General features: G+C 46.0%; 1 protein-coding gene across 6 annotated transcripts in view; it reads left to right on the top strand.

Annotated features, from left to right (window-relative positions):
• Positions 1 to 24080, top strand: part of AP2B1 (adaptor related protein complex 2 subunit beta 1) — a 78113-nt gene that overhangs the window by 19935 nt on the left and 34098 nt on the right. For all 6 annotated transcript variants that reach the window (XM_027898587.1, XM_027898590.1, XM_027898586.1 and 3 more), the window contains 9 exons: positions 2150 to 2340; positions 4410 to 4631; positions 5680 to 5800; positions 7880 to 7975; positions 12509 to 12624; positions 13700 to 13865; positions 14356 to 14454; positions 17375 to 17634; positions 21693 to 21885. In XM_027898587.1, the coding sequence (XP_027754388.1) occupies positions 2150 to 2340; positions 4410 to 4631; positions 5680 to 5800; positions 7880 to 7975; positions 12509 to 12624; positions 13700 to 13865; positions 14356 to 14454; positions 17375 to 17634; positions 21693 to 21885 (1464 nt within the window). The remainder of the gene's footprint in view (positions 1 to 2149; positions 2341 to 4409; positions 4632 to 5679; positions 5801 to 7879; positions 7976 to 12508; positions 12625 to 13699; positions 13866 to 14355; positions 14455 to 17374; positions 17635 to 21692; positions 21886 to 24080) is intronic.

Genomic DNA, 24080 nt, shown 5'->3' with positions numbered 1-24080 from the left:
TGATGTCCCATCCTCAGCTTTGATTTGGACACTTGCATTTATGCTGACGTGTTAATTCCTAAAAAAAAAAAAAACCAAAAAGATCCTAAGGGCAAGACCTCATTGGCAGTCGGGTGTCCAGGTTGGAGCTGCTGTGCACCAGGCCCATGGGAACAGCTTCCTGTGCACCCTTTGCCCCTGGAAAACACAGGGATAGACTGCATGGACTCTGCAGGGAGAGCAACATAAACACAGCTGCTTTGACTGGTACTTGCCCCAGGGCTTAGGGTATCCTAGACATGTTCCAAAACATCTGGATATGGCACTTTGGGGACATGATGTAACGATTGGACTCAATGATCTTGGAAGTCTCCAACATTAACAGGTCTGTGATTCTGTATTAATTACTAATTTAACAATTACTGCAACAAAAGTAGTGCCTGGCAGTGTGAGGGCATTTGCCAGAGCTCAGCCCTGTTCTTTAGTGTGACTGACAGGTCCCTGTCTGAAAATTTTTTGTGACTTCAAAATTATTTTCTGTAGTAGTTTCATGTTATAAGTACTTTTTTGTAAAGATTTTGACCTCTTTCAGTTGCTTTTATGATTTGTCTTCACTTTTGAACTTCCAAAATGCAGTGAAATTAATGCAGTCTTTTACTTCACTTTTATGCTGTGTCACATTAACCATTCAGGAATTAGGCAAATTAAATAATAAGAAGAATAAGCAGCATATCTTAATAAATTACTAATTAAAACAGTACAAGAAGACAGCAGTTCTGATTACTAATGATTTTGGTGACAGAAGGCTCATTCAACTAATGAAATTCATAAAATCTTGGATCAAAATCCTATCTCTGACCTCTAGGTGTGAAATGGAAAACAGTCATCATTACTGTGCTTGTGCAATGACTTTGGAATATATTGGTTTAATGACAAGCAGTGATGGGAACAAGGCAGAGAAACTTCTGGTCGTGCTGTTCTTGTTTTCATTGTACTGCATCAAAAGCATCTTTAGTCATCCTAACAGTCAGATGATTTTAGATAAGATGTTTCTTTGCCTTAATCCCATAGAAAATAATGCTGTAAATCTTCATTTGAAGCAGGTATTTACTGTGAGTTAGGCTGGACACGATGTACATTGTAAAATGTCCTGAAAATGCCTTTTCAAAGGGTGCTTCAGTTTTGTGTGTCAAACTCAGCTTACATCCCTGTTCTAGTTAGTTAAACAAATAAGACTTCAGTCTCATCTGCAAATTTTCTATTTTTGTCTCTGTATTCTGCAACTCTTCTATTTTAGAAATCCTCACGTGGAGTCTGTTAGAATAACTGTTATATTTGAGTATGGAACTAAGAATCAGAAATTTATGCTGCACTCCCACTTCTCATTCTTGCCAAAGCTGGACCCTGAACCTCCTCTGTGATCCTTTGATCTGTGCTTAGAAAAGAGAAGACCTTATATAGTCCTAAATGTAGCAGGAGTATTTTCAGGGATGACTTTGTGCTGGGGTCCTTGCTTTAACACGACTCTGGGAAGCAAATGGACCCTGTGGAGACTGTTTGGAATTGAAATGTGTTATTAAAAATGTAGCAGGAGTTGTCCATTTTAGGGAAATTGTGTGTTTGTTTTCAAACTGGGTGACCTGACAACCCTGCTGCGGAGCTGGAGGCTGCCAGGCACCTGACAGCTCATTTCTGGATATCCCTAAGCCACGTGCCATGGGGCTGCCAAGGGGAAATTAGGCAAGAGGCAGACATTCCTGAATAAATAGGGCATTTGGAGGTGGTGAGACCTTGATTCTTATCAGTTGAGCATCTCCTATAACTGGAGGGGAGATGATGCCTGCTTGAAAGAAACCAGGGTGGAGATCTGGAGCTGAAGGAAGGCAAGATGTTTTCTTGTTCCCTGTGGATGCCACCTCTGGCTCCTTCCAGAGCAAAGTCTCTTGTGATGTCCCAGGTCCCTGTTCCTCCCAGTCAAGCTTTGGGCTCTCCAGGTTGGTTATGAGGTTGTAGTGGGCCCTGGAAGGGTGAGATAAGTGATGTGGTGGCTGATAACACACCTGCTATCAGCTGATAGATCTCCGTGTTTGGTTCCCTGTGTAACCCATGCCAATCCCAGGTCAATCCCTGATGTCCTGCTAACAGGGAACTCCTCTTGTCTCTTCCCCAGGTGGTGGCAAACGCTGTGGCCGCCCTGTCAGAAATCAGTGAATCTCATCCCAACAGCAACCTGCTGGATTTGAACCCTCAGAACATCAACAAGCTGCTGACAGCTTTAAATGAGTGCACAGAGTGGGGGCAGATCTTCATCCTGGACTGTCTGTCCAACTACAACCCCAAGGATGACCGGGAAGCTCAGAGGTAGGGTGGTTATTCGGGAGCAGGGCGCTTGTGGGAGGTGTTGCAGCACTGAAATAGGGGTCCTCGGGTCTGTGGCAGCACAAATAAGTCTGGATAAGAGATTTAAAAGGGAAGCTGCTTTTGGTAGTTTGGGCTGATGCTGGAAACTTGCCCCTTCCGTCAACAGAACCACTTTCTCTGTTTAGGGTTTCTTTTAACTTTTTTTCTATTTAAAATGCTGGTTCTTGTGGGAACTGGCACTACTAAGAAGGGATCAGCCCGAGACCAAACCTGTAACAGTGGAAGCACTGTTTGGAGGATTTTCTGATTTAAAGCAGAACTTTCATATCTGGTTTTGCTACTTTGAGAGGCAAAAAGCCTTTATATAGGTTTGCAGCTTTCCAAAGTACTAAAGGTCTGAGACCAGAATACTTTTTTCCAACTGAAAACCAGATTGTGATATGAGAGAAGTGAAAATGAAGGTAAGAAATTATTTTTTTCTTATCGCTCCAAATTCACCCTTGTGCTTTTACCTTTCGCTGCAGTGATTAAACCTGAACACGAGGACCTCAGGTCTTAGGTAGTGGAATTTTAATTCGTGCACTTCAAGCCGCCTCCTCATCTGTCTTCAGAATCACAAAAAGTCAGATTGTGTTCCCAAGAGAACAAGGAACCAGCAACAGAAATAATTTGGAACAGGGGGATTCTCAGACGATGTATTTCATGTGGATGATGTTAGGAGTGGAGGGGGAGGAAGGGTCCCAAGCCCACATGCAAAATCCTGGACAGGCCCTTTCAAATTCAATGGATTTCTTCACTGACTGTTTTTTTTTGAGGTACAATAGGTAATCCACTGTTTCTGAAAAGCCTGCCAGGAGTCTTGCTGATTTTTATTTTTTTTTCCCCACCTCCTTTCCCCTTGTGTTCTGTTTCTGTGCCAGAAACAGCTCCTAATGAGTGCTAGAAACCTGCAGAGATCTCCAGGATGTGAGGCTGGTATTGTCCCAGCTCTGTCAGAGAGGCACCACTAGTCTGAACAATTGTGAACATGTCCCAGTTCCTCACCTGTAATTCCTCTGAAGAGTGCTTTATCAAACTGCAAGGGCAGGAACTACTTTTACTGCTTTGTGTGGAGTTTCTTTCGGAGTTTGCCTTATTTCAGACAGGAGAGTGGCAGCACTGGGTTTTATGTAATGTTCTTTCCAGCAAGGCTGGTGTCAGTGCCCTGTGTGTGGAGAAACTGAGGCTCAGGGAGATGAAGCAGCTTTGACATGCAGGTGACCCTGGGCAGAGGCAGCTGGAGGCTGCCCCAGCTCTGACTTGGACTCCTCTGCTCTCCACTGAGCTTCCCTTCCTGCATGGCTGAAAGCAGATCTTACAGGGAAAGAAGCTCCAGGAGGCACAGATGGGAATAAGATTGTTCTGGGTTTGCAATATGCAGGAGGGAGTGGGAAGAAACTTGACAGATGCTGCAAGAAAGACCATATGAACCCAAACTTCCTTTCTGCTTGGGATGGATTGTTTAGGGTGCTGTTGATTACAGGATCCATTATGGTGAATCTGAGAGTTGGGAAGGTATTTAGGTCCTTCTTTCCCTGCACCTTCAGAGAATCAGAAGTCTTTTTTTGGAGATAGAAATGGTTGAAATGGCAGCAAACTCCCCAGGCAAGCCAGAAGCGTGTGTCACCTCTGAATTACTATTTGGAGGCTAAAGTGTTTTTCCAATAGCTGTTTTGTTAAAGTTTTGTTAGCAAGTGACAGACGAGATCACAGAAATAGAGAGCACCACCAGGCAAAGGCAGGAAGCACTAATAACTGAGTATATGTTGGCACTGTAATGCTGAGAACTGGAATTTTTCCTGAGCTGAGCGTGGCAGGAGAGAAACTCGAAGCTGTGAGAGAGGTCCTTGTCTGCTTCCTGCTGCGTTCCAGAAAGCAGGACTTTGCCCTTTCTCCGTAACAAAACCAAACCAAAGTGGCATGTGAGAAGCTGCCTTGAGCCATGTGCAATCTCCTAAACTCAGATCTGAAATATCTGATGCCCCGAAACACACGTGAACCCTTTCCTCCTCCTCCTCCTCTGTCTCCAGTATCTGTGAGCGGGTGACCCCCCGGCTGTCTCACGCCAACTCGGCCGTGGTGCTGTCAGCGGTGAAGGTCCTGATGAAGTTCCTGGAGCTTCTCCCCAAGGACTCTGACTATTACAACATGCTGCTGAAGAAACTCGCCCCTCCACTGGTGACCCTGCTGTCTGGGGAGCCTGAAGTTCAGTATGTTGCCCTGAGGAACATCAACTTGATTGTGCAGAAAAGGTAAAGGTTTCCAGGGGTGTTATTCCTGCCCTGTCAAAGGGGCATTTGGTTATCTCAGACCTTCAGATATTTCCACATGCACAGAATCTCTTTTAATCCAGCCTCAGATCCCTTGAGAGACAGATTAAACAGCCTTGTGACTCTGGTAGCCTGAATTCATTTTCCTTACAGCATGCTTGTGATACCAGTTCCATGCAGCATTTCTTCACCTGCCTCTCTTTATTGCCTCTTTATGAGCACTCAGAACTGCCCTCTATAAATCAGATGACAAATGGGAACGAGGGTGTAACTGTGCAGTTCACAGTGACCTGCAGGAGCTCAGTGTGCCTGTGCTGTTCTGTTCAGCACAGAACCACCAGGCTGGTGACATCCTGGTGTCCAGTGGGATGGTTTTTTTCGCTTGTTTACTTCCATGTGCGTGTTTCAATGCTGCTGTTCCTTGCTGGAAAGGTGGGATAGCTTGGATAGCGTTGTATTCAGGGCAGAGCTACTGTGCACTGGCATCTTGCAAGTGAAAGTAGAAATTAATTTTTAGGTGAATTTGTAGGTTTTTGAAATTTGGAAACAGTTGTCTGCCACCTGTATGTTGGCTCAGCCTTTGAAATGGAGAAAGTAGAGGTGTAGCCATAGCAAAACTTAAATTCTGCATTTTGTATTTAAATGATCTTTTTATCTAGCCTTCTTTCTCTAAATTGTTGATTGTTTACACATTGTGGATACAAAACCATTGAATCATGGAAGGGTTTGGGTTTGAAGGGACCTCAGAGATCATCTAGTTCCAAACACCCCTGCAGGTTTTAACCTCCCCATGGGCAGGGACACTTTCCACTAGAGCAGGTTACTCAGAGCCCTGTCCAGCCTGGTCTTGAACACCTTCAGGGATGGGGAGTCCACAACCCCTCTGGGCAAGCTGGGCAAAATGACACCATTCTGTTTCTCAGTGAATATTTGGGTAGATGTCTAAAGAAAGGGTGCATTTGGTTGCCAGAAAAGAGCCCATTTGGGTTTTTAACCATTATTGAGTGACACAACATTATGTTCCCTCCAGGCCTGAAATCCTGAAGCAGGAAATCAAGGTGTTCTTCGTGAAGTACAACGACCCCATCTATGTCAAACTGGAGAAACTGGACATCATGATCCGCCTGGCTTCTCAAGCAAACATTGCCCAGGTCAGCTAAGGGGCTTCTCACGTGTTCTGGGAGGGGAAAACCCTTTCCTGGTCTATGCCTTAGGATGTGTGCAGCTACTACTACAGTTGTGTTTGTTTTTAAGCATCACTGTCCCTGGTACAGTGCTCTTTGCAGCTATTTAATGGGAGGTGTTGGAGTTTCCTCCTTAATTTAAATGTTAATGGCATGATATGTCTTGCATCGTGACCGTTAGGTAGGTCTTGTTTCACAGATTACAATTCCAGGAGGAGAGCTGATGGTTCCTGTCAAATGAGTCACCGCTGGTGCTGAGGCTGGAATGAGAGGCTTGTTTCAAGTGAGGGGGGTGTGCCTGTAACAGAGGCATTCAGAAAGGCCAAACATTATTGAAGTGTGAATTTCAAGTTAGGAAAATTGTTAAATCCTCGCACAGGCTAAAAAACCCTTTTTTTCTGCTTAACTTGCTTCCATGGTGGAAATAGCATGAATCTAAACTGAATTGAGGCTGCTTTACAGTGTAGATTCTTCTTGTATTTGATGTTGTTATAATCCAAATTTCTTTGGAGGAAGTGTTCTCGAGTGCATTCCTGGCCACAAGGCCTAGCACTAATGCAGAATGATTAATGCCTCTGGTTACTGCTATTATTGTCCTCTCCTAATTGTCACAGAGCAATTTCATGTAATGTGACATTTTTAAGCAGCTCTCTTCAGCTCTCTCCTGATGTTTTTTGGAACAGAGCAAGATAATTCATGCCCCTTTTGCGCTGGGGACGTAGAAACATCTTAAAAATCAGTTTCCCTGAGAATATATTCAGAATTTTCTCTTTACTCTTGGTAGGCTCCATCCCAATTTTAATGCATAACGCTGTGATAATGGGCTGTTTGCGTGAAAGGCAGTGGTGTCTGGAGGGCAGAGTCTAGGATCTGCAGACTAATGAATGAATCTCTTCCTGGTTCTGAAAAGACATAAAACAACACAACTACATCAGGAATATATCCTGGAATGAGACCTGAGCAGGGCAGCTTCTACCCACACCCTCCCTGTGCAGCTTGGGGAGACACTGCATCTCCGTGCCCATTCTGGACCAAGGCAGCAGGATAGCTCTGGCCAAGGCACTTGGGCAGTGTTTGGAAAGCATCAGCTGCTAAAGCTGGGTGCTGCCAGTGCTGTGCCACATAGATCATCCAGGGAAATAATAAAACTTCAAAACACAGATGTCCCGTCTCCTCCTTGCAGATTTATTTGTCTGCAGCCTGGCCCTTCACGGCCTCTTTATCTTGTCATTGTGCTGAGCAATTTGCCTCGATGAGAGGTTTTTCAAAGAACTGTCTGGCTTTGTGCAGTACACCTCTCCCTCACCATCTATTTGTGACATCACGATTAAATCCCTGATGTCATGTTTGGCATGAGAAACTGAAATAAATTGAGCTTTTGAGGGAATATAAATTACATATGGTCTTTTATTAAAATCATTTTTTCTAAGCTAAGTGATTTGTTTAAGACAAAGCAGTCTTTTAGTTGAAGGTCTGTAAGTTCCCAACAGGTCCTGGTTTAAGCCCCTCTTCAGTTTCCATTAGCAAAAACATTGAGACAAAATAATGAATCCTATTTTTAAGAGGGGAAGTATCTTAGCACTGTTATTAATCTCAGTGTAGATGTTCCAGGGTGTCCTCAGATCTCCTCTGCACCTTCTATTTGGATTCAGTAGGGATCCAGAGTTTCAGCTCGGCACAGGAAAGGACAGATCAAAAACAGTTGTTGCCAAGAGCTTTGCATACAGTGAACGTGTGTACGACTGCATTCGGTGTAGGAAGGAATAGCAACATTTATGTTTGGCAGGGCTGATTTTTCCCCAGCTTTTGTTTAGGGGAGTTTGAGAACATCTCAAGACAGAGCTATGTTTTGGCTTTGTCCAGACTGAACCACGTGCGGCCCAAACCGATGGGTTTCAGAGGTTGGTTGCGGAGTTCGACTGTGTGAGCTCTGGATGCGTGTGGTAGCTGTGGAAGCTCGTGTTCTGGTGTTCAGGTAGCATCACCTGTGAGAGTGGGCTGTTCTCTGAATGACCCCTGGACTCAGCTGGTGTCCTGCCTCCTCAGGTCCTGGCAGAGCTCAAGGAATACGCTACCGAGGTGGACGTTGACTTCGTGCGCAAGGCCGTGCGAGCCATCGGGCGCTGCGCCATCAAGGTCGAGGCAAGTATCCGAATCCTGAGCTGTTCTGTGGTCCTCTGCCTTCAGAAACAGTGTTGGGCTTTGCCACCTCGTCACACCAAGTTTCTTTGCTTCACTGTTGGCCATCAAGTGGCCTGGATGCGTCATGGATATACGGGCAGAGCAGCAGCTGAACAGGAGGGTTTTGGAGCTGTGAGTGCATCATGGCAGGGTGGGGTGCTCCTCTTGGATCTCAGCTTGCAGGCACAGCAAGGCAGATAATTCATTCCTGATGGAATATTTTACTTCGCTGGCTTCAGTGGAAAAAATGACCACTTATCCATGAGGACCTTCTTTAATAGCTGTGGACTGACCTTTTGAAGGCGGAGGGAGAAAAGATTGTGCAGAGAAACTCTATTATGAAACATTTTGTGCCATTCCTCCCCCTTATTTCAGCTGAACAGAACACACAGGCATAGAATTACAGAGAATTGAGACATTAAGTGCAATTTATTCAAACATAGAGTGACTCTATTTGCTTACCTAGGTCCATATAACTTGTGGTTTCACTTGGATTGTGCTCTCTTTGGCCTCGATGCTTATGCAGATTAAGTTCCCAGGAACCTCTGCAGTTCTCCAAAACAAATCTGAAATGTCCTCTGCCAGTGGAACATCCACCAAAACGCTCATAATAAAATGTTATTTTTTCAGTGCTCTCTCCCGTTCATTTCTCTGTAAGTGAATCTGAAACACCTGACAGGAGCTCAGAAATCCTGTGAAGGGAGGGAAGACTTATGCTGTGGTGTTGGTACTTTTCAGTAAACTGATGACTGAGTGCAAAATGTCACATAAGTGGTCTAATTTCAGCTGAGCTCATTTAGCTTCTGCTAAAGTGTGTTCCCATGAGCTTTGCCTGACAGCAGATTTAAATAATAACCCTGATCACGCCTGGCTTAGTGTGGTGTCAGTGCACAGGTTTCTCTTGGTTCAGCTAAACTACTGTAAGTCTGTGTGTACAGAGGACACCAGCTTCTGTGCTCTTGAGAGAATCGACTGCCTGTGCAGCCTTTTCTTCCTTCCTTCAGTTCCTGAAGGCTTATCCCTGCCGTGGGCTGTCTTTGAAGCCCCATAGAGCAGGTGACTGCTGTTCCTGTTTCATGTCTGCAGTTCAAAATACCAAAGTGCTCCTTCCATGTTGCGTCCAGACGGGAGGTTGTCTGGATGGAGCCACAGCAGTGACAGTAGAGAAAATCCCCCTGAGCATGGAAAAGGGCTAACAGAGGAGTTAAAAGGAGCTGGTGACAGCCCTTTTCATAGCTATGCTGTGCTGGGGGGTGGGAGTTTGCTGTAGTTCTCTGCAGGGACTTCCTCACTAGGCTTTGGCCATGTGTCTGTCCTAGTTTCACGTGGGGGCGTGGTGTATTCCTGAAGTATGAAGGTGTTTTTAGAAGTCTTTATCTTTTCCCCTTCCCTGATACCACAACAGTCATGCAAAGGACTAATAATAATGTCCAGCAAATTCACAGTGACCCTCAAACTGGAATTGTGTCTCTCCATAAGTAGTGTTAACCTTGATTTTTGGCACTGCTCCATCAAGATGCTGCTGCTAAAGATGAGGCCTGTTTCCTGCTCTGACAAGAGGCAGATTTAAAGAGGGCAAATATAGAACATTTTATTACAGTGTCCTCATCTCCAGGTTAATCCCTGTCCCCAGTGCATCTGTGTTTACTAGAGGCTATTTACTCTGTGAGTTATGACTAATAGAAAAACATCCTCAGCCATCAGTGTCCAAATTCCCAAGGCTTAGAAATCTGCTTTTTGACACAGGACACAGCCGGTGGGAGCTGTTGATGAATGAGCATTCACAGGGCATTTCAGCTCTGCCTTCAAGGATCCTGCCTTTTGTCTAATTGTCTCTCCTAAGAGAGGAAGACAGTAAATAATTTAGTCTGAGGTGCCCCACAGAAGAAATGTGGTGTTTGTGCTGCCAGTGCTCATTTTGGATGTGGAGCCAATACCTGTGTTGAATAGTAAGGCTGATGGATTTTGCCCAGGCTTGAGCGATCATTTTGGTTTGGGGAGCGTCAGGATATCATCATTTTGCATGGATAGGGCTGGACTGTTGATAGCTGGGCTCAGAGGTAGCTTGGGTTGTGTCTACAGCAAACCACGTGGTGTAGCTGCACTTGGATCCCTTGTGCATCACTTTGCTCCTTTCCCAGCACTAGATGAAGTCATCATGCCAGGCTTAGATTGTAAGGAAAACAAGCACCGCTCCCGTGGGAAAAGGAAATGAAGTGGATGCAGTAAGAATAGGGATTCCTCTGGAGCAAAGGAGAAGCAGAAGGAGCCATATTACAGGGAGATTTGTCTTGTTTCCAGGAGATTCTGCCAGCAGCCTGGTTCTTAGAAATCATTGAGGCTTGTGGCTGAATGTTGATGTGTGATGTGCTACTTTGATAATCTTGTGGGCTTTCATTTGATTTCTGCAGAAAAACAAAGCAATTTTGACTTTGGTTTGTTGTCCTTCCTCACTCCTACTTGAAAACTGTTCTAGTTGGGGCACTCTTTCATCAGTTTGCAGAGCACTGCAGTCTCTAAGGATGTCCACCTTCAAAAAGCAATGTGTTTACAAAGGGTGGGATGAGCTGAGATACATTTTGTTAGAGGGACTGCTCTTCTGGGCATGTGCCCACATGATTGCTCGCTTTCCGAGGGACCATTGGGCTAAAAATCATCGCTGCCTATTTCAAAGTGGATGTGGTGTTCTTCCTGGAAAAATCATGCTTTAGAGTATAAAGAAAACTAAGCCTTAATTTGCTTCTCCTTGAATTCTGCAGCTCTTGAAGCTTTGCTGGTTGTAGGCTCTGACAGGACTGCGCTGCTTATTGCCAACAGTGACTGGTGCTGCAGGGTCTGTAGAATGGGGTTGGCTCAGGAGAGATTTCCCCCTTTAAGGTCACTTGTTAAAACATCTGGTGAAAGGTACTGGGATGAAGAGATGAAGCTGCAAGCTCTGAATCATCAGTCTTGCAAGGACTTTGATCAGGGCTCCCACTGAGAGCAAAGTCAAACTCTGTGGAGCCAGGTCATGGTCAGTCTCCATGAAGTGGAAGAGTCTTGGAGGTCACAGACCTCAAATCTCTTCTGGAGCAGAAGAGGTCAGAGCAGGGCACTCTGCCATTTCATTGCCTCCACAGTGGCACAGTACCTGAAGAGCTGTGCTGAGGAGGGAGAGGCATCATAAAAAAAATATTATACCAATCATACAGTTTTATGTGATGCTTCTCTTTACTCTGACACCAGTTGTTTTGGGTATATTTTCTGTTTGGTGTGAATTTCAGGGAAGAGCTGTATGACTTACTGCCAGTTTGCAGAGATGAGTGAATGCTGGTTTAGGGTGTCGCCTCCCCTGGCTGATCCCCAGGCCAGCATGGCCCCTATTTGTGCTGGCAGGCTGTGTGTAAGATACCCCATCTTGAGTCAGGAGGGCAGGAAATCACCACGAGGTTTTAGTCTATGATTGATCCAAATTCAGCTCTAAAAGTCTTGAGGTTTGTCCTTGAGATTTCTGCCCATTCTCAAAAAACTGACTCCTGTGACTGAAATGCCATTTCATTCCTCCTCCTCCTCCTGCCCAGGCTTCAAGTGCTGTGTAAGTCAAAGGGACTGTTAACTCACTGAAATTGAAAAATCCACCTACATTGCTATTGTTTGTGCCCTACAGTGTTTGTCTCAATCCCGAATGCTTTATGAATGTTCTGCCTCGGCAGTGTCGGGAGCAGGCTGCTTCTCACATTAATCACCAGCTGTGTAATGAGGCTTCACATGTGCTCTGCTAATAGCCAAATCACTGTCCTTATTGGAGACTCTCTGGTGCTGAAGTTGGTTGCTCCTGTGATGTCCTGCCTCGCTGTGCTGTTTGGGAATAGACCTCCCTGAATTATTTGCCTCTAATTCCAGTTCTGTTTCCTGGAGTGTGACAGTGTCCAGTCCTTGTTATCTTTTTTTTTTTTAACTAATTAATGTGAAAGCTGCATTAGCAACAGCTGAATTTCTATTTTTAGCTGTATCTTCACATGTTGTTAGTGACCTCACCCCGAAAGTACTGAACCTCTTGCTGCTGTGAGCTGCTTTTTGCTGCTGTTCCTGCGGTGTGATCGCCAGCATGTTTTTCTCCTGCCTTACAGCTTCCCCAGCCAGGAGTCTCTGTCCAAACTCTCCCATCTCTGATTGCCCAGCTTGGGAAATTCAAGAGATCTCACTTGGTGGCCTGTTTAGCTGCTCACCAGCAAGAGGGTGATAAAAAGAGCAGTGTAGGTCTCCTGTGTGGTGACCCAGCTATCTACTGGCATGGTTGCTTCAGACTTAATCTTTGCAGGAGCTGGAGCCAGCTGGTATCTCCACAAGCATTTATCAACCTGTGGTTTTTTTCTGGATGCAGTTGGTAGCTGCTCTCCTCCTGTTTTCCTGCTCTGGACCTTTTCTCACAGACATGCCTCATTCCTCAGAGTGTGCTCTGGGCTCAGGAGTGCTTCTGGAGCTCTTTTAATTGCATTTTTCTGTTCTCTCCAGCAATCTGCAGAGCGCTGTGTGAGCACACTGCTGGACCTCATCCAGACCAAGGTCAACTACGTGGTGCAGGAGGCCATCGTTGTCATCAGAGACATCTTCCGCAAGTACCCCAACAAGTACGTGGAACTACTGAGAGGTTTTTTGGGAGCCCTTGTCTGCTCTCAATAGAGTAGAGCAGTGTAAAACTCAGCATGGCTCAGCAGGGCTCTGAAGCAAAGGTGGGAGCAGTGTCCATTCTGATTCCACTCCTAGTTGTAGGATTCAGATGTTTGCTCGAGGTGAGGCATCGGCCTGACTCATTATTAGTTGGAATTGAAAGCTTTTCTTTCCCCACCATTCCATATGGATGCTGAATAGAAGCCTTACTCAAAAGCCAGTAAAGCTCTTGCAGAGAATACCAGGAGGAAAATTTGGCCAAGTTTACAGGCTTTTCTGGTTTTGCTCATATCTCCTCCAGAAGTCTTACATACAAAGCCATGAAAGGTTCATGGCTCTCCTGGTCTGAGATCCCAGTCAGGTTGTGCTGAACAAAACACTGCTGTCTTTCCCCATCGAATGTTCTCTCTGGTTTGGGCAGAACTCAGCTCTTTTTTTGCTGTTTCTGCAGTAAAGGTTTTGTCTCCTCAGCTACAGAACAGCAGCAGTGTTTTTCAGCAGAGACTTGATGATCACCTAAAAAGTAATATGGGACATTGCAGGCCTCCCTGGCAGTTTCTGCTGTCAGTAACAAGACAGATTGTCTGCTTGAGACAGGGAAACCCACGCTCGGGAACAGGGGAAGCTAAATTAGTGCGGGGTATTGTCTGTTTTACAGTAAAGCCTTTGGGGAAATGTAATATCCAGTTCAGAGTTACCAATCTGAAGGCTCCAGTGAGGCTCCACGATTTAGCAAGGGCTAAATTGTTGGATCAAACATTCCCATTAGCAAACAGAAAGTGAGGCAGCTTTGTCTTGAATTCCACATCTGGGTGGTCTCTTGCTGATGAACTAAACTGCAAAGACCCTGTGAGATCTCAGTGCTCAGCTTGGAAAAAGAAAAAATCCTGGGAATATTCTTCTGTAGTTAGGTGAAAATGCTGCATGGAAATACAGGATATTTAGTGCAGGATTCCCTGGAGAATGATGTGGGCAGAAATGGAGTAAGACAAGTCCAGTTCACCCCAGTAATCCACCTGTACTCTGACAAATCAGGTATGAAAGCATCATTGCCACCCTGTGTGAGAACCTGGATTCCCTGGATGAACCAGATGCCAGAGCTGCCATGATCTGGATAGTGGGTGAATATGCAGAGAGAATTGACAATGCTGATGAGCTGTTGGAGAGTTTTCTGGAGGGCTTCCACGATGAAAGCACTCAGGTAAAATTGCATTGTGCATCTTGTCTGTAATGTTCCATGCATTGCATTAATGGGATGGACAATAAATATTATTCAATGAAAGCTTCAGTATTTGGCCTAAGAAACCCTCTGGGGGAGCCTGTAGATTTGTTCTGTTGTCCCTGTCTCCAAAACTTCTCTTCTTGGAAGGGTAAGGCAGAACTGGAGGGATTTCTAGATATTTCATACTTCCTGGGGGAATAACCCTACTAGGGACCAGAACACAGAGAGGAATAGTGATGAGGTGCATCACAGTATGACACAAACCTCAGTGTGGTGCTCAGGGACTTGTCTGTGAAAGTGTTTTGCAACAGGCAAGAGTCTGAGTCTCGCTGTACTGGGTTTCACTGGCAAAGAATACTGTCATACCATTATGAAACTCAAGTTTTATATCAGTAAAAGATGTTGAGACTTGCGAGATGTTGCTAAAGCATGGATGAATCTTCTGTTCCTTGTTGTGTCCCTTTCTCAGGTTCAGCTCACCCTCCTGACTGCTATAGTGAAGCTGTTCTTAAAAAAGCCTTCTGAGACACAGGAGCTGGTTCAGCAGGTCCTCAGCCTGGCCACCCAGGTAAGCCAAGATATCCAGTGATCCAGAGCCCTCCAGACACTGTGCATCCTGCCGTGGGGTGTGTCCCATCTGCCAGGCCAGTCAGCCTTGCAGCAGATGGGACTCAGGGGTGTTCCCCCCTCTCCCAGAGAGACTCCATTTAAGAGCTGCTCTGTGCTTCCTGCCATCTGGAATCTGCCCTCTCCTTCTTAGCTCTTGCTTTATCCAAATTCCTTCCCCGTTTCCCCACTAAATGGAAAGTTTAATGGAAACCAAAATGCTTTCTCCCTGAAGGTGGCTTGAAGTTAAAACATCTGGAGCTGTGACAGAGGGAAAGAGCCTGGCAGTGACTTTGTTCTGTGAGCAGCAAAGTTTAGGCAGTGCCATGAAAAAGAAAGAACTGGAGTTTGGGTTTTTCCTTTGTGCTTGGATGCTGTCAACCAGTGTGGCAGCTTTGCTGGAAGCTGTAGCAGTGGGTTAAGATCACGGATTCATTATGCATGAGGTGCTGAGTTACGAGCTCAGATCACTGCAGGTGAGGCTGGGATTGAGCTGCCAGACACAAGTGCTGTAGTTCCGGAGGACAGAAGTGGAGATGTCCTGGTGGCAGGGGTGGCTAAGACCTCAGCCAATCTTCCTCCACTCCCTGGCTGTAATGACTGGGGTAAACAGCCCAAAAAAAGCAGCTCCTCTCCAGGCCTGCTGTGTCAAGTGATAAAAATAGCCTCCCAGCTGAATGGGCTGCAATTCTGAGCAGAAAACCTGGAGTCAATCATCAGCTGGCCTTTTTGATCTTCTGTGCTGCAAGAAATCATGGCTGTGAACTTATTAATACTTAAAACTTTTATTCGTCCTTTTGAGGAGTTGCATTGGTCAGGAGCAAGAAAGCCATGGCCTGCTTGTCTTGCTTCAAAACCTGCTTTTAGGCGGGATCTCAGCTGCTGTGCCGAGATGAGTGGGCCAAGGGCTTGCTGTATCATTTGCCTGAGCCAACAGAAGAAAGGTACTAAGTGTTAAAACCCACTGTGCTGAGTCACAAAACACTTAATGGCACCCTAGGAGTATAATAGGCGTCTGTTTTTTCTCTGTTTGTCACAAATGTTGATTCAGTCTGGGTTCTTCTACTTTATATGAATAATAAGTCAGTGTAGGATAACTGGCTGTAAAACACTGAAAAGCCTTACGTTTCAAGGTCTGATTTCTAGGTGGAGGTACTGGTTTTCACTTGAGTGGGTGAGTAATTACACGTGTGTTTCTTTCCCCAGCTTAGGTATTGTTGCACTTTGAGTGTCTCGGGGTATGTCTGCACAGCAAACTTGCAGGTGTGATTGTAGCAGGAGCAAGTTTAATCCAGCCAACAGTGGCAAAAATAGTAGTGAAGCAGCTGGGGGTTGCAGGGAGACAGATGTGTAGCAGAGATCAGGTCCCTGGAAAGCCCATAACCCATAACAGACCTGTGCATTCCCATTGCTGTTGTGGGTCTGGCATGGGTGGGGAGCTGAGCTCATTGGTATGCAGACCCTGGAGAGCAGAGAACTAGGAAAGAAACTGGGAAAGGGAAGATCTCAGCCTCTTGTTTCAGTAGCTTTACTAAAGTTTCAAATCTGTTTAACTGGCTGTGGAAAGAAACAGCCAGTCTTGAATCTGTTTGTGCCTGCAAGTAGATGGAAACACGTGGTCTTTCATGTCTGCCTTGCAGAAACCCTCCTGATCTTGAGCTGCTGCTGCAGGCAGGACGTGGAGAGTCTCGTAGGGATTGTTAGGGGCAAAGGGATTGTTAAGGATTGTAGGGATTGGTTAAGGGTGTGAAGAGTCAACCATCAAACAAAACCAGCACTGCAGAGGTAGTGTCTGAGACAACAGGTAGATTTATCTGGGTCCTTGCAAGCAAAATGAGCTTAGCTCAGTCTCACTGCAAATAGAGGTTTTACTGTGTGCCTGAGGATGTTGAGACAGACAGCAGAGAGGCAGGTTCTGACAGGTCAGCAGCAGCATGAATGAGATCACAGAAGAGGAAAAGAAATACCAAGAGGAAGGCTGATGAGGTGTATGATATATTGCTGGAATTCTATGGGGAAAAAAAACCTCAGAAACACTTATCCTGTCATTCTGCTGACATGGGGGTTAAAAATCTCAGGTCTTGTTTTCGTGAGCAGTTCAAACATGTTGCACTGCAACATAAAACCACAGCACCTCCCTCTCCCTTGAACATTAGCTGCAAGCCATCCCCACTCACTTTGCTGCTCTGGGCAGAGCTGCTCAAAGAGGAGAGAAATAATTAGCACTTCATGCAGAGGCAGAAGTATCTGCAGTAAAACGAGGGTATTATTGACAGCTGGAGAACTGATGAAGTATCCTAAGCGTGTATCATTAGCATCTTTCCATACTTCATTAGATAACTGAAAGGCAGGATAAATAAGATCTCTTTTGGTATAAGGAATATGGCTTATTAAGATGTAGCTCTGCAGCATCTCTTTGTCCAGCAGTGCCCTTGGGTAAGTCATATATTTCCAGGAATCTTGGTTCATTATTCAGTATTGTATCTCTCAGTATGTGAAAGAGTGATTTTCACCCACATTCTTTTCCTCTATCTACACCCCCTAGGAGTTCTCCTGATAGTTACTGTTATATCAAGTGGTAGGAGAGTTTAAAAAGCAGTTTGAGAGCTCTGTGGTTTGGGGCAATTGTGGGATATAAATCCCAGGTTTTTTCTGCTCCTTGACCAGCTGAGCAGGAAGCCAGGCATTAATACTCTGGTTCTCAAGTTTTATTTGAGTATGTCACCACAACAAACAGTTTGTAACATCACTTTGAGACCAGTGTCTGTCGCTGCTGGATGGTTGGGGTTTTTTAATCCGGCAGAATCACTGCTAAGAAAAATAAAGTGATTACAGGCCTTAGTTCACTTCAGACCCACGAGTGATGTATTGCTCTGTCTCAGGATTCTGACAACCCAGACCTGCGGGACCGCGGCTACATCTACTGGCGCCTTCTCTCCACGGACCCCGTGACTGCCAAGGAAGTTGTTCTCTCGGAAAAGCCGCTGATTTCCGAGGAGACCGACCTGATCGAGCCCACCCTGCTCGATGAGCTGATCTGCCACATCGGGTCTCTGGCTTCTGTGTACCACAAACCCCCCAACGCCTTTGTGGAGGGGAGCCACGGCATCCACCGCAAGCACCTGCCCATTCACCATGGCAGGTAAGCTCAGGCAGCCACAAGGATAATGGGGAAGGGTTGCCTGTGTCTTTCTAGCAAACGGTCCAAAAGATGCCAAGATCTTTTAGAACACTCTTAACGGGGTTTTATTGGTAAGTGTGGAAAGGCTCGCATGTCATTCACAGGGCCATTCCATTGTGGAAGGTAATCCTGGGTATGTAGTTTCTGAGTTTCTGGGTCAGAAGATGCAGGAAGTATCTAAGTTCGTGTGTGAGGAGGAGCTGTGATGTTTTTTAAGCAGGCATTGGCTATAAGTACTCTTGACATGAGAGACAAGAGTTAAAAAACAGAAGGTTTGGGTAAGGGTGGAATCCCCTTTGGTGGAAGGGCTTAGTCCAGGAGGAGGAGGACTAGAGTAAGAACTGGCATCTTTCAGAAGATGATTTTGTAAAAGCTTTTGCTTCAGCAACAGCACAGCTTTAGGAGCCTGTCACCTGGAATACAGTATCAGTTTCGTGGAACAGGTAAGTAAAGGGATCCTTCACTGTTGGAAAATGAAATGGAGAAGGATTGGTAAAACCACCTTTCTTACTTGGTGCCTGCGAGACAAGGGGAGTACAAAAGCCATCAAAGCCCTGTCACTGAAAACTGTTAGAGCTTAAAAGAAGATGGGTAGACTGATATCTGTCTAACCCTTGGGAGGTGGGGGGGAAATGCTTTGGCATATTGCCTGGAGCTTTAATGCTTCCCTGTGATCACAGTCCTGGAAGCAGGTTGGATCTGCAGGCACAGGCAGGGCAGCAGTCCCAGGCTGCAGAGGGGTTGCTGTTGAATCTGTTTCCCATGGTCCCTCAGTCAGGTGAGCAGTGCTATTTGCACTAATGGTATTAATTACACAACTGAGTTTGCTTTGCAGCAGGAGGCAAAGTATCCAGGCTTACCTCTTAATAATATTCCCAAAGTGACATTTGGAGTGCTATTTTTTGCTGTTGCACTGATAAATCAGTGTGCGATGCTGCTGCTTTTCTATTTTCTGACACCACTTCTCTGCTATTCTTAGCAACTAAAGCTATTTCGGTGGTGACTGGCTTTGGGAAGCTGAGTTGTTTTCTCCCTGCCTATGAAATCAAGTCTGGCTGCGCTGACCCAGAATCAGCAAGCACAAGTCTACCAGTCGGGCAAGAAAAGCAGTGGCTGCTTTCCTGCCTTTCCTAGTCAAAGATTTGTCTCAAAATGAGCTGAGGTAGCTTTGAACTTTGGTGTTACCAACCTTCCTGTACACTGTTGATTCAGGTCACTGCAGAAGATAACGTTTTAGGGGATTTAGCTCAAGGAATTCAGCTTTTTTGACGGAGTAGTTTTCTACCAGCTTGTTGCCTATCCTGTGTACGTGCTTGACTCTCATAGCTTGTGCTCTGTCTAATGGCCTTAAATCTGTTCTGACTGTAGCAGAACCATTGCTTCAACATAAACCCTCCAGGCCTCAATCAGCAATGTTGAGCTGGGGAAAGGTCTGAAGGGTGCTGCTACTGATCATCCTGATGCAGCACTGGAGCCTGTTTGGTAAATTAAAAAAAAATGAGTGGACTTAATGGCACACTGGGATTCTCCAGCAGGAGCTCACCTCATAAAGAGGCCCATTATTGGGGTTTTCTGCATCAGTGTGTAAGGCAAGTTAAGGGTGTCCAGTGGGAGATAACCACCTCACCTAATTGTTTGGAGTTATCTTCTGAACTCCTGCACTCCAATAATGACCATTCTGGTGGCTGAAGTGTCTGGTAGAGATTGAGGTTTTCCTTCAGATTGCACAGTGAGATAGAGGTGAAAGCGTGGAAGTGTGGACACATCCACAGTGAGTGTGGCTTGAGAGTCAACACGATGTTGCCTTGAGTGGATTGGCAGAGATAAGTAGGTGAATGGTGCTTCCCTGGGTATAAACCTTGGAGTAGTTAGTTATGGCTGGCAGAATTCACTGCATTGCTTTTCGATTCATGTGATTTCCATTCAAAGCAAGGACAGGTTTCTTTCAGCTCTCTCAGCTGATGGGGAGACCCACTGAACAGCTCGCAGATGGTGTAATGTTCCTGCCTCTTCAGCGAGCCCAAGTGTCACGGAGTTGCAGATGTATCCTGACGATGGGGGAGAAATCTGATTGCTTGGCAGTGTTTCCTCGTGTGGTGGCTCCCACCACCCCTGCTCAGCCACAATTCAGCTGGGAAATTTGGGAAGATGTTTACAGGGCTCCTGGGAGGAGTCGAGTTAGCCTTGGGCAGGAGTCTGTATCCCCCTTATTTCACAGGTGGCTACAGGAAATTTTTGATTCTGATTCTCTCTGTGCATCCCTTGTAAAACCTGAATCTGGGAACTGCTGGAGACTGACTTCACATGGGCAAACCCAGCTGTTACCCCCTGCCCAAGACTGTGAGGGGGAAAGCTTATATCAAGACATTTTGCCCTTTATAACCCACATATCCTTTATTAATTTTTTATTTCATATAAAATTCAGAGGATTTTTTTATACAGATCACATTAAAATACCCATTCTTCCCAGATGGGGTTTTGTTTTTTAATACAAACTGACTTAGCTTTGTCCTTTCCTAATTTCTTGTTGGGTTTTGGGGCAACAGCAGTTACACAAGACCTCGAGGGATTTCTCTGTCTCCATCAGGAGAAGGATGAGTAAGTGTTGAAGAGGTGTAGTGTTAAAGGGGATTATAGACTGGGAACGAACCAAGTGGCTTGTAATGTGCCTCTACTTGGAGCTGCTGTTCCTCCCCTTCCCAGGGTGGGGGTGGGAGTGGATCACAGTAACCACTTGCTCTTCAGAAATGTTTCAGTGAGCAGTTCAGCACACTCAGCAGTCTCCCTGCTGAAGGCAGAAGCAGAAAGGACAGCTAATATTAGTATTATTTGGGGTCTAAAGCTTGTAATGCAAAGAAGCTTTCAGTGCTTGCTGCTGCTGCTGCCTGGTAACTAATTCATTCTGCAGTCCTTTTGCTCCATCTTTTCCTCTTGGCACTGAAGTTGGGAGCAGCTTAGACTCTGTGGCTGAATCTTTCCCCTCAGCAGCTGAATAAGGATAAGGGAATTCTGGCTACTCAGAATCAGGAGCTGCAATCCTTACAGAAGAGCCCCAGTGTTAAGCACCTTGTCAGGACACTTAATTCCCACAGCATTTGTGTGCAGTTACCTGTTGGCTGCAGCTGCAAGGGCGTGAGCTGGAAATCATTTTATCACTTACCGCTGGCAACAGGGTACAGAATGGATTTTAATTATTTAAAATGAGCATCTCTGGATTTAAAGAATAAATACACTGGAGTTAGATCTTCAGGAGCTACAGTCAGTTACTCCCCCCCACACTTCTCGTTATAAAATTCAGTGACGAGTGAATGTACCCGGTAGCCAGACTGCATATGATGAGAAATTTTGGAGGCTGTATAATGAGCATTTCTAGACTGGCAATTAGCATGCCTGCTAACTCAGAGGAAAAGAAATTATTGATAAAAGGGAGGAATCAATTTTAGATGGAGGTTTTTAATTAGGAAAGAGTTGTGGAGCTTGTTGCTGGTCAGTAGAAGGTGATTAATAGAGATGTATGGGGAGTGGTGGAGTTTGCACTGGTTAGAGTGAGGGCTCAAGGGTTTTATCAATGTTAGGTTGATAACATCTTCTGAGGAAATCTGAATTACTTATTTTTCCCTGTGTTTGTATGTGGTTCTCAGGCCCAGTGTGCTGAAAATTGTCTGCATAGTTTTATTCTGAGCTGAGAAATATTTATTTCCAGTGCTGTAGTCCATGTAGTATTCATGGCTCACTGTTTTGGACGGGTCTGTGATTCTTAAGGTGGGCAGGTCCCACACCTTGGAAGATTCCCTTTGCTGGACTGAAGACCATGCACAATGCTTGGGAAGTCTTTGTGCTCAAAGCACGAAGTGAAGAACCACGTGCCATAACACACTATATCAGTGGGCAGACCACCGCTGGGATGAGCTTTGGACTGGCTTCTTGTCCTGCTGTGTTTCCCCATGCTGGGAATCCGAAGCTGGAGACCACAGGTGACTGATGTCTCTCTCCTCTGCTTCTTGTCCCACCTCCTGTAGCACCGACGCCGGCGACAGCCCCGTGGGCACGACGGCCACCACCAACCTGGAGCAGCCACAGGTCATTCCATCCCAGGGAGACCTCCTGGGAGACCTCCTCAACCTGGACCTGGGGCCCCCTGTGAATGTTCCCCAAGTGTCCTCCATGCAGATGGGTGCTGTGGACCTCCTGGGAGGAGGGCTGGACAGCTTGGTAAGCAGCATCCTCGTTAACTGGTGTGAAATAATTGGAGCTGTGCTTATCTGTGCAAAGCCTTGATTATTTGTGCTTTCAATGCTTGGATCACTGAGCTCCCAGTGCCGAGTCCTGAAACTCCAAAAGGATTTAACTGGTGCTATTGTACCAACTTCCAGTCGTTTTTTCCTGCTATAAAATGGATGTAGCTGCATGCTGTAGAATCCCCATGGTCAGTGGATATATTTGTTCTGAGCTTTTGCTGTGTAAAAGAAAACCAGAAAGTTGTTTCAAGCATGTAAAGTGTTTCACTGCTTTGCATTTGATTCAGACTCCCTTTCAGGAAGGCATTTACTCCACCCACTTCCCAGCCCCCCTGAATTTCAGTGCAAAGCTCTGGGGCTGTAACCCTGTGTCATCTCATTTGTATGTGACATTTTAATTGCAGTGAGGTCAAGAGGGAAGCACTCTGTGTAGTCCTCCCCGTGCCACAACTGCTCACGAGGTACCTGCCCTGGTACTACCAGGATCAGGCTCCAGTGGGAGTAATCATACCTTTCTCTGCTCTGGGGAGTGAGCTGGGCATGAGCTGCAATGAGAAAATCCCTTGGCAAGGAGACAAGGTGGAGAGGTCAGTGCTATGGTCTTGTGCCAGGTATTAAGAGGTGGTGAATGTAATAATGAGCCTGGGAGCTGTTCTCCCATGGAGGGGAGCACAGCAGGCAGGTCCCCAACTCCCTGATGACTTCCCTGCAGGGGAAGAAGCACTCCTGGGGATATTTGCACTGGGTAAGGCTGCCCCAGTGAACACAGCTGGGTGTTTTTTCAGGCCTGCAGTGGATTTGTCTTGCTTGAGGTTTGGCTTGTAGTTCTCTGCCTGGTTTAGGTGGTTTCAGTTCTGAGTCAAACTCTGAATAACAGAGGTAGGAGGCAGCTGGATGAACCCCAATGCAACAAATCCTTGTTTGTCAAATATATCTTTTTGTAAGCTGCCATAATCTTATTACAGCAGACATTAAACTCATTTCCAGCTCTCCATGAGCTAATGAACTGAAAACAATCTAACCCTTAATGGCACTGGCATTCACAGAGGTCAGGTGTGCTTTAGCCTCTGTGCTGAACAGCAGTTTGTTTGGTCAGTGGGGTGGCTGCTCTTACACTGGGGAATATCTCGGTGGGGATCAGGGAAATGGTCGAGCTGGAGTTGCTGGGAAAGCAGACAGTGAGCCCAGAGCCCTGTGCAGCCTTTCCCTGCATTGCAAGACATGCCCCTAAGGACCTGGAATTGGTAATTGTGTAAAGGCATTGCAGAAGATGGTGCTGTCTGGTGGCAGAGAAGGGTTAGCACTTTAATTCCTCTGTCTGTGCTGCTTTCCAGGCCTCTTAAAGTAACCCTTTGTTTCTCATTAATGTCAGACAAATAAATGGACACAGTAAAATTAAAACTTGGTTTGGGGAGAAGAGCTGTCTCGCAGGTGGCATTAATGGGCTTAATTTAGTGACCTGCTTTGACAGTAGAGCTGTTAGTTGATATGGTCCTAGGCTTTTTCTTAATATTTTCCTCAAGCATTAACTAAATCTGTGGAGCTGTGGAGTGTGATGTGACAAAATGATCATGTCTGGATGGGGAGTAGCTGTGCCTCGGGCTGCACAGCCCAGCACTGTCTCAGCTGAGTTACTGATGGGGTGAGCACTAAAACCAAATGTCTGAATGATGGACGGGTTTTTGATGTTGGGTGATTTCTGCTGAAGTGCTGTTGCATCAAATGAATCAAAGCTCTGCCTTTTCCTTCCCTGGTGCAGATGTTGCAGATGACACCAAGTTGGGCAGGAGTGTTGGTCTGCATGAGGACAGGAAGGCTCTGCAGAGGGATCTGGACAGGCTGGATCTATAGGCTGAGGCCCAGTGGTGTGAGGTTCAACAAGGCCAAGGTCCTGCACTTGGAGCAGCTCCATGGAATGCTCCAGGTGTGGGGCAGAGTGGCTGGAAAGGTGTCCAGTGGAAAAGGACCTGGGGATGCTGGTGACAGTGGCTGAACATGAGCCCAGGTGGCCAAGAAGGCCAGTGGCACCTGACCTGTGTCAGCAATAGTGTGGCCAGGCAGGACCAGGGCAGGGACCATCCCTGCACTGGGCACTGAGGAGGCCACACCTCAAATCATGGGATTAGTTTTGGGCCCCTCACAACAAGAAAGGCATTTAGGGGCTGGAGC

Source organism: Empidonax traillii, unplaced genomic scaffold (assembly GCF_003031625.1).
Source record: "Empidonax traillii isolate 1590-97213 ecotype Southwest subspecies unplaced genomic scaffold, ASM303162v1 scaffold607:size387008, whole genome shotgun sequence".
In the NCBI taxonomy this organism is placed as follows: Eukaryota; Metazoa; Chordata; class Aves; order Passeriformes; family Tyrannidae; genus Empidonax; species Empidonax traillii.
This window is presented reverse-complemented; position numbering and strand designations above follow the sequence as displayed.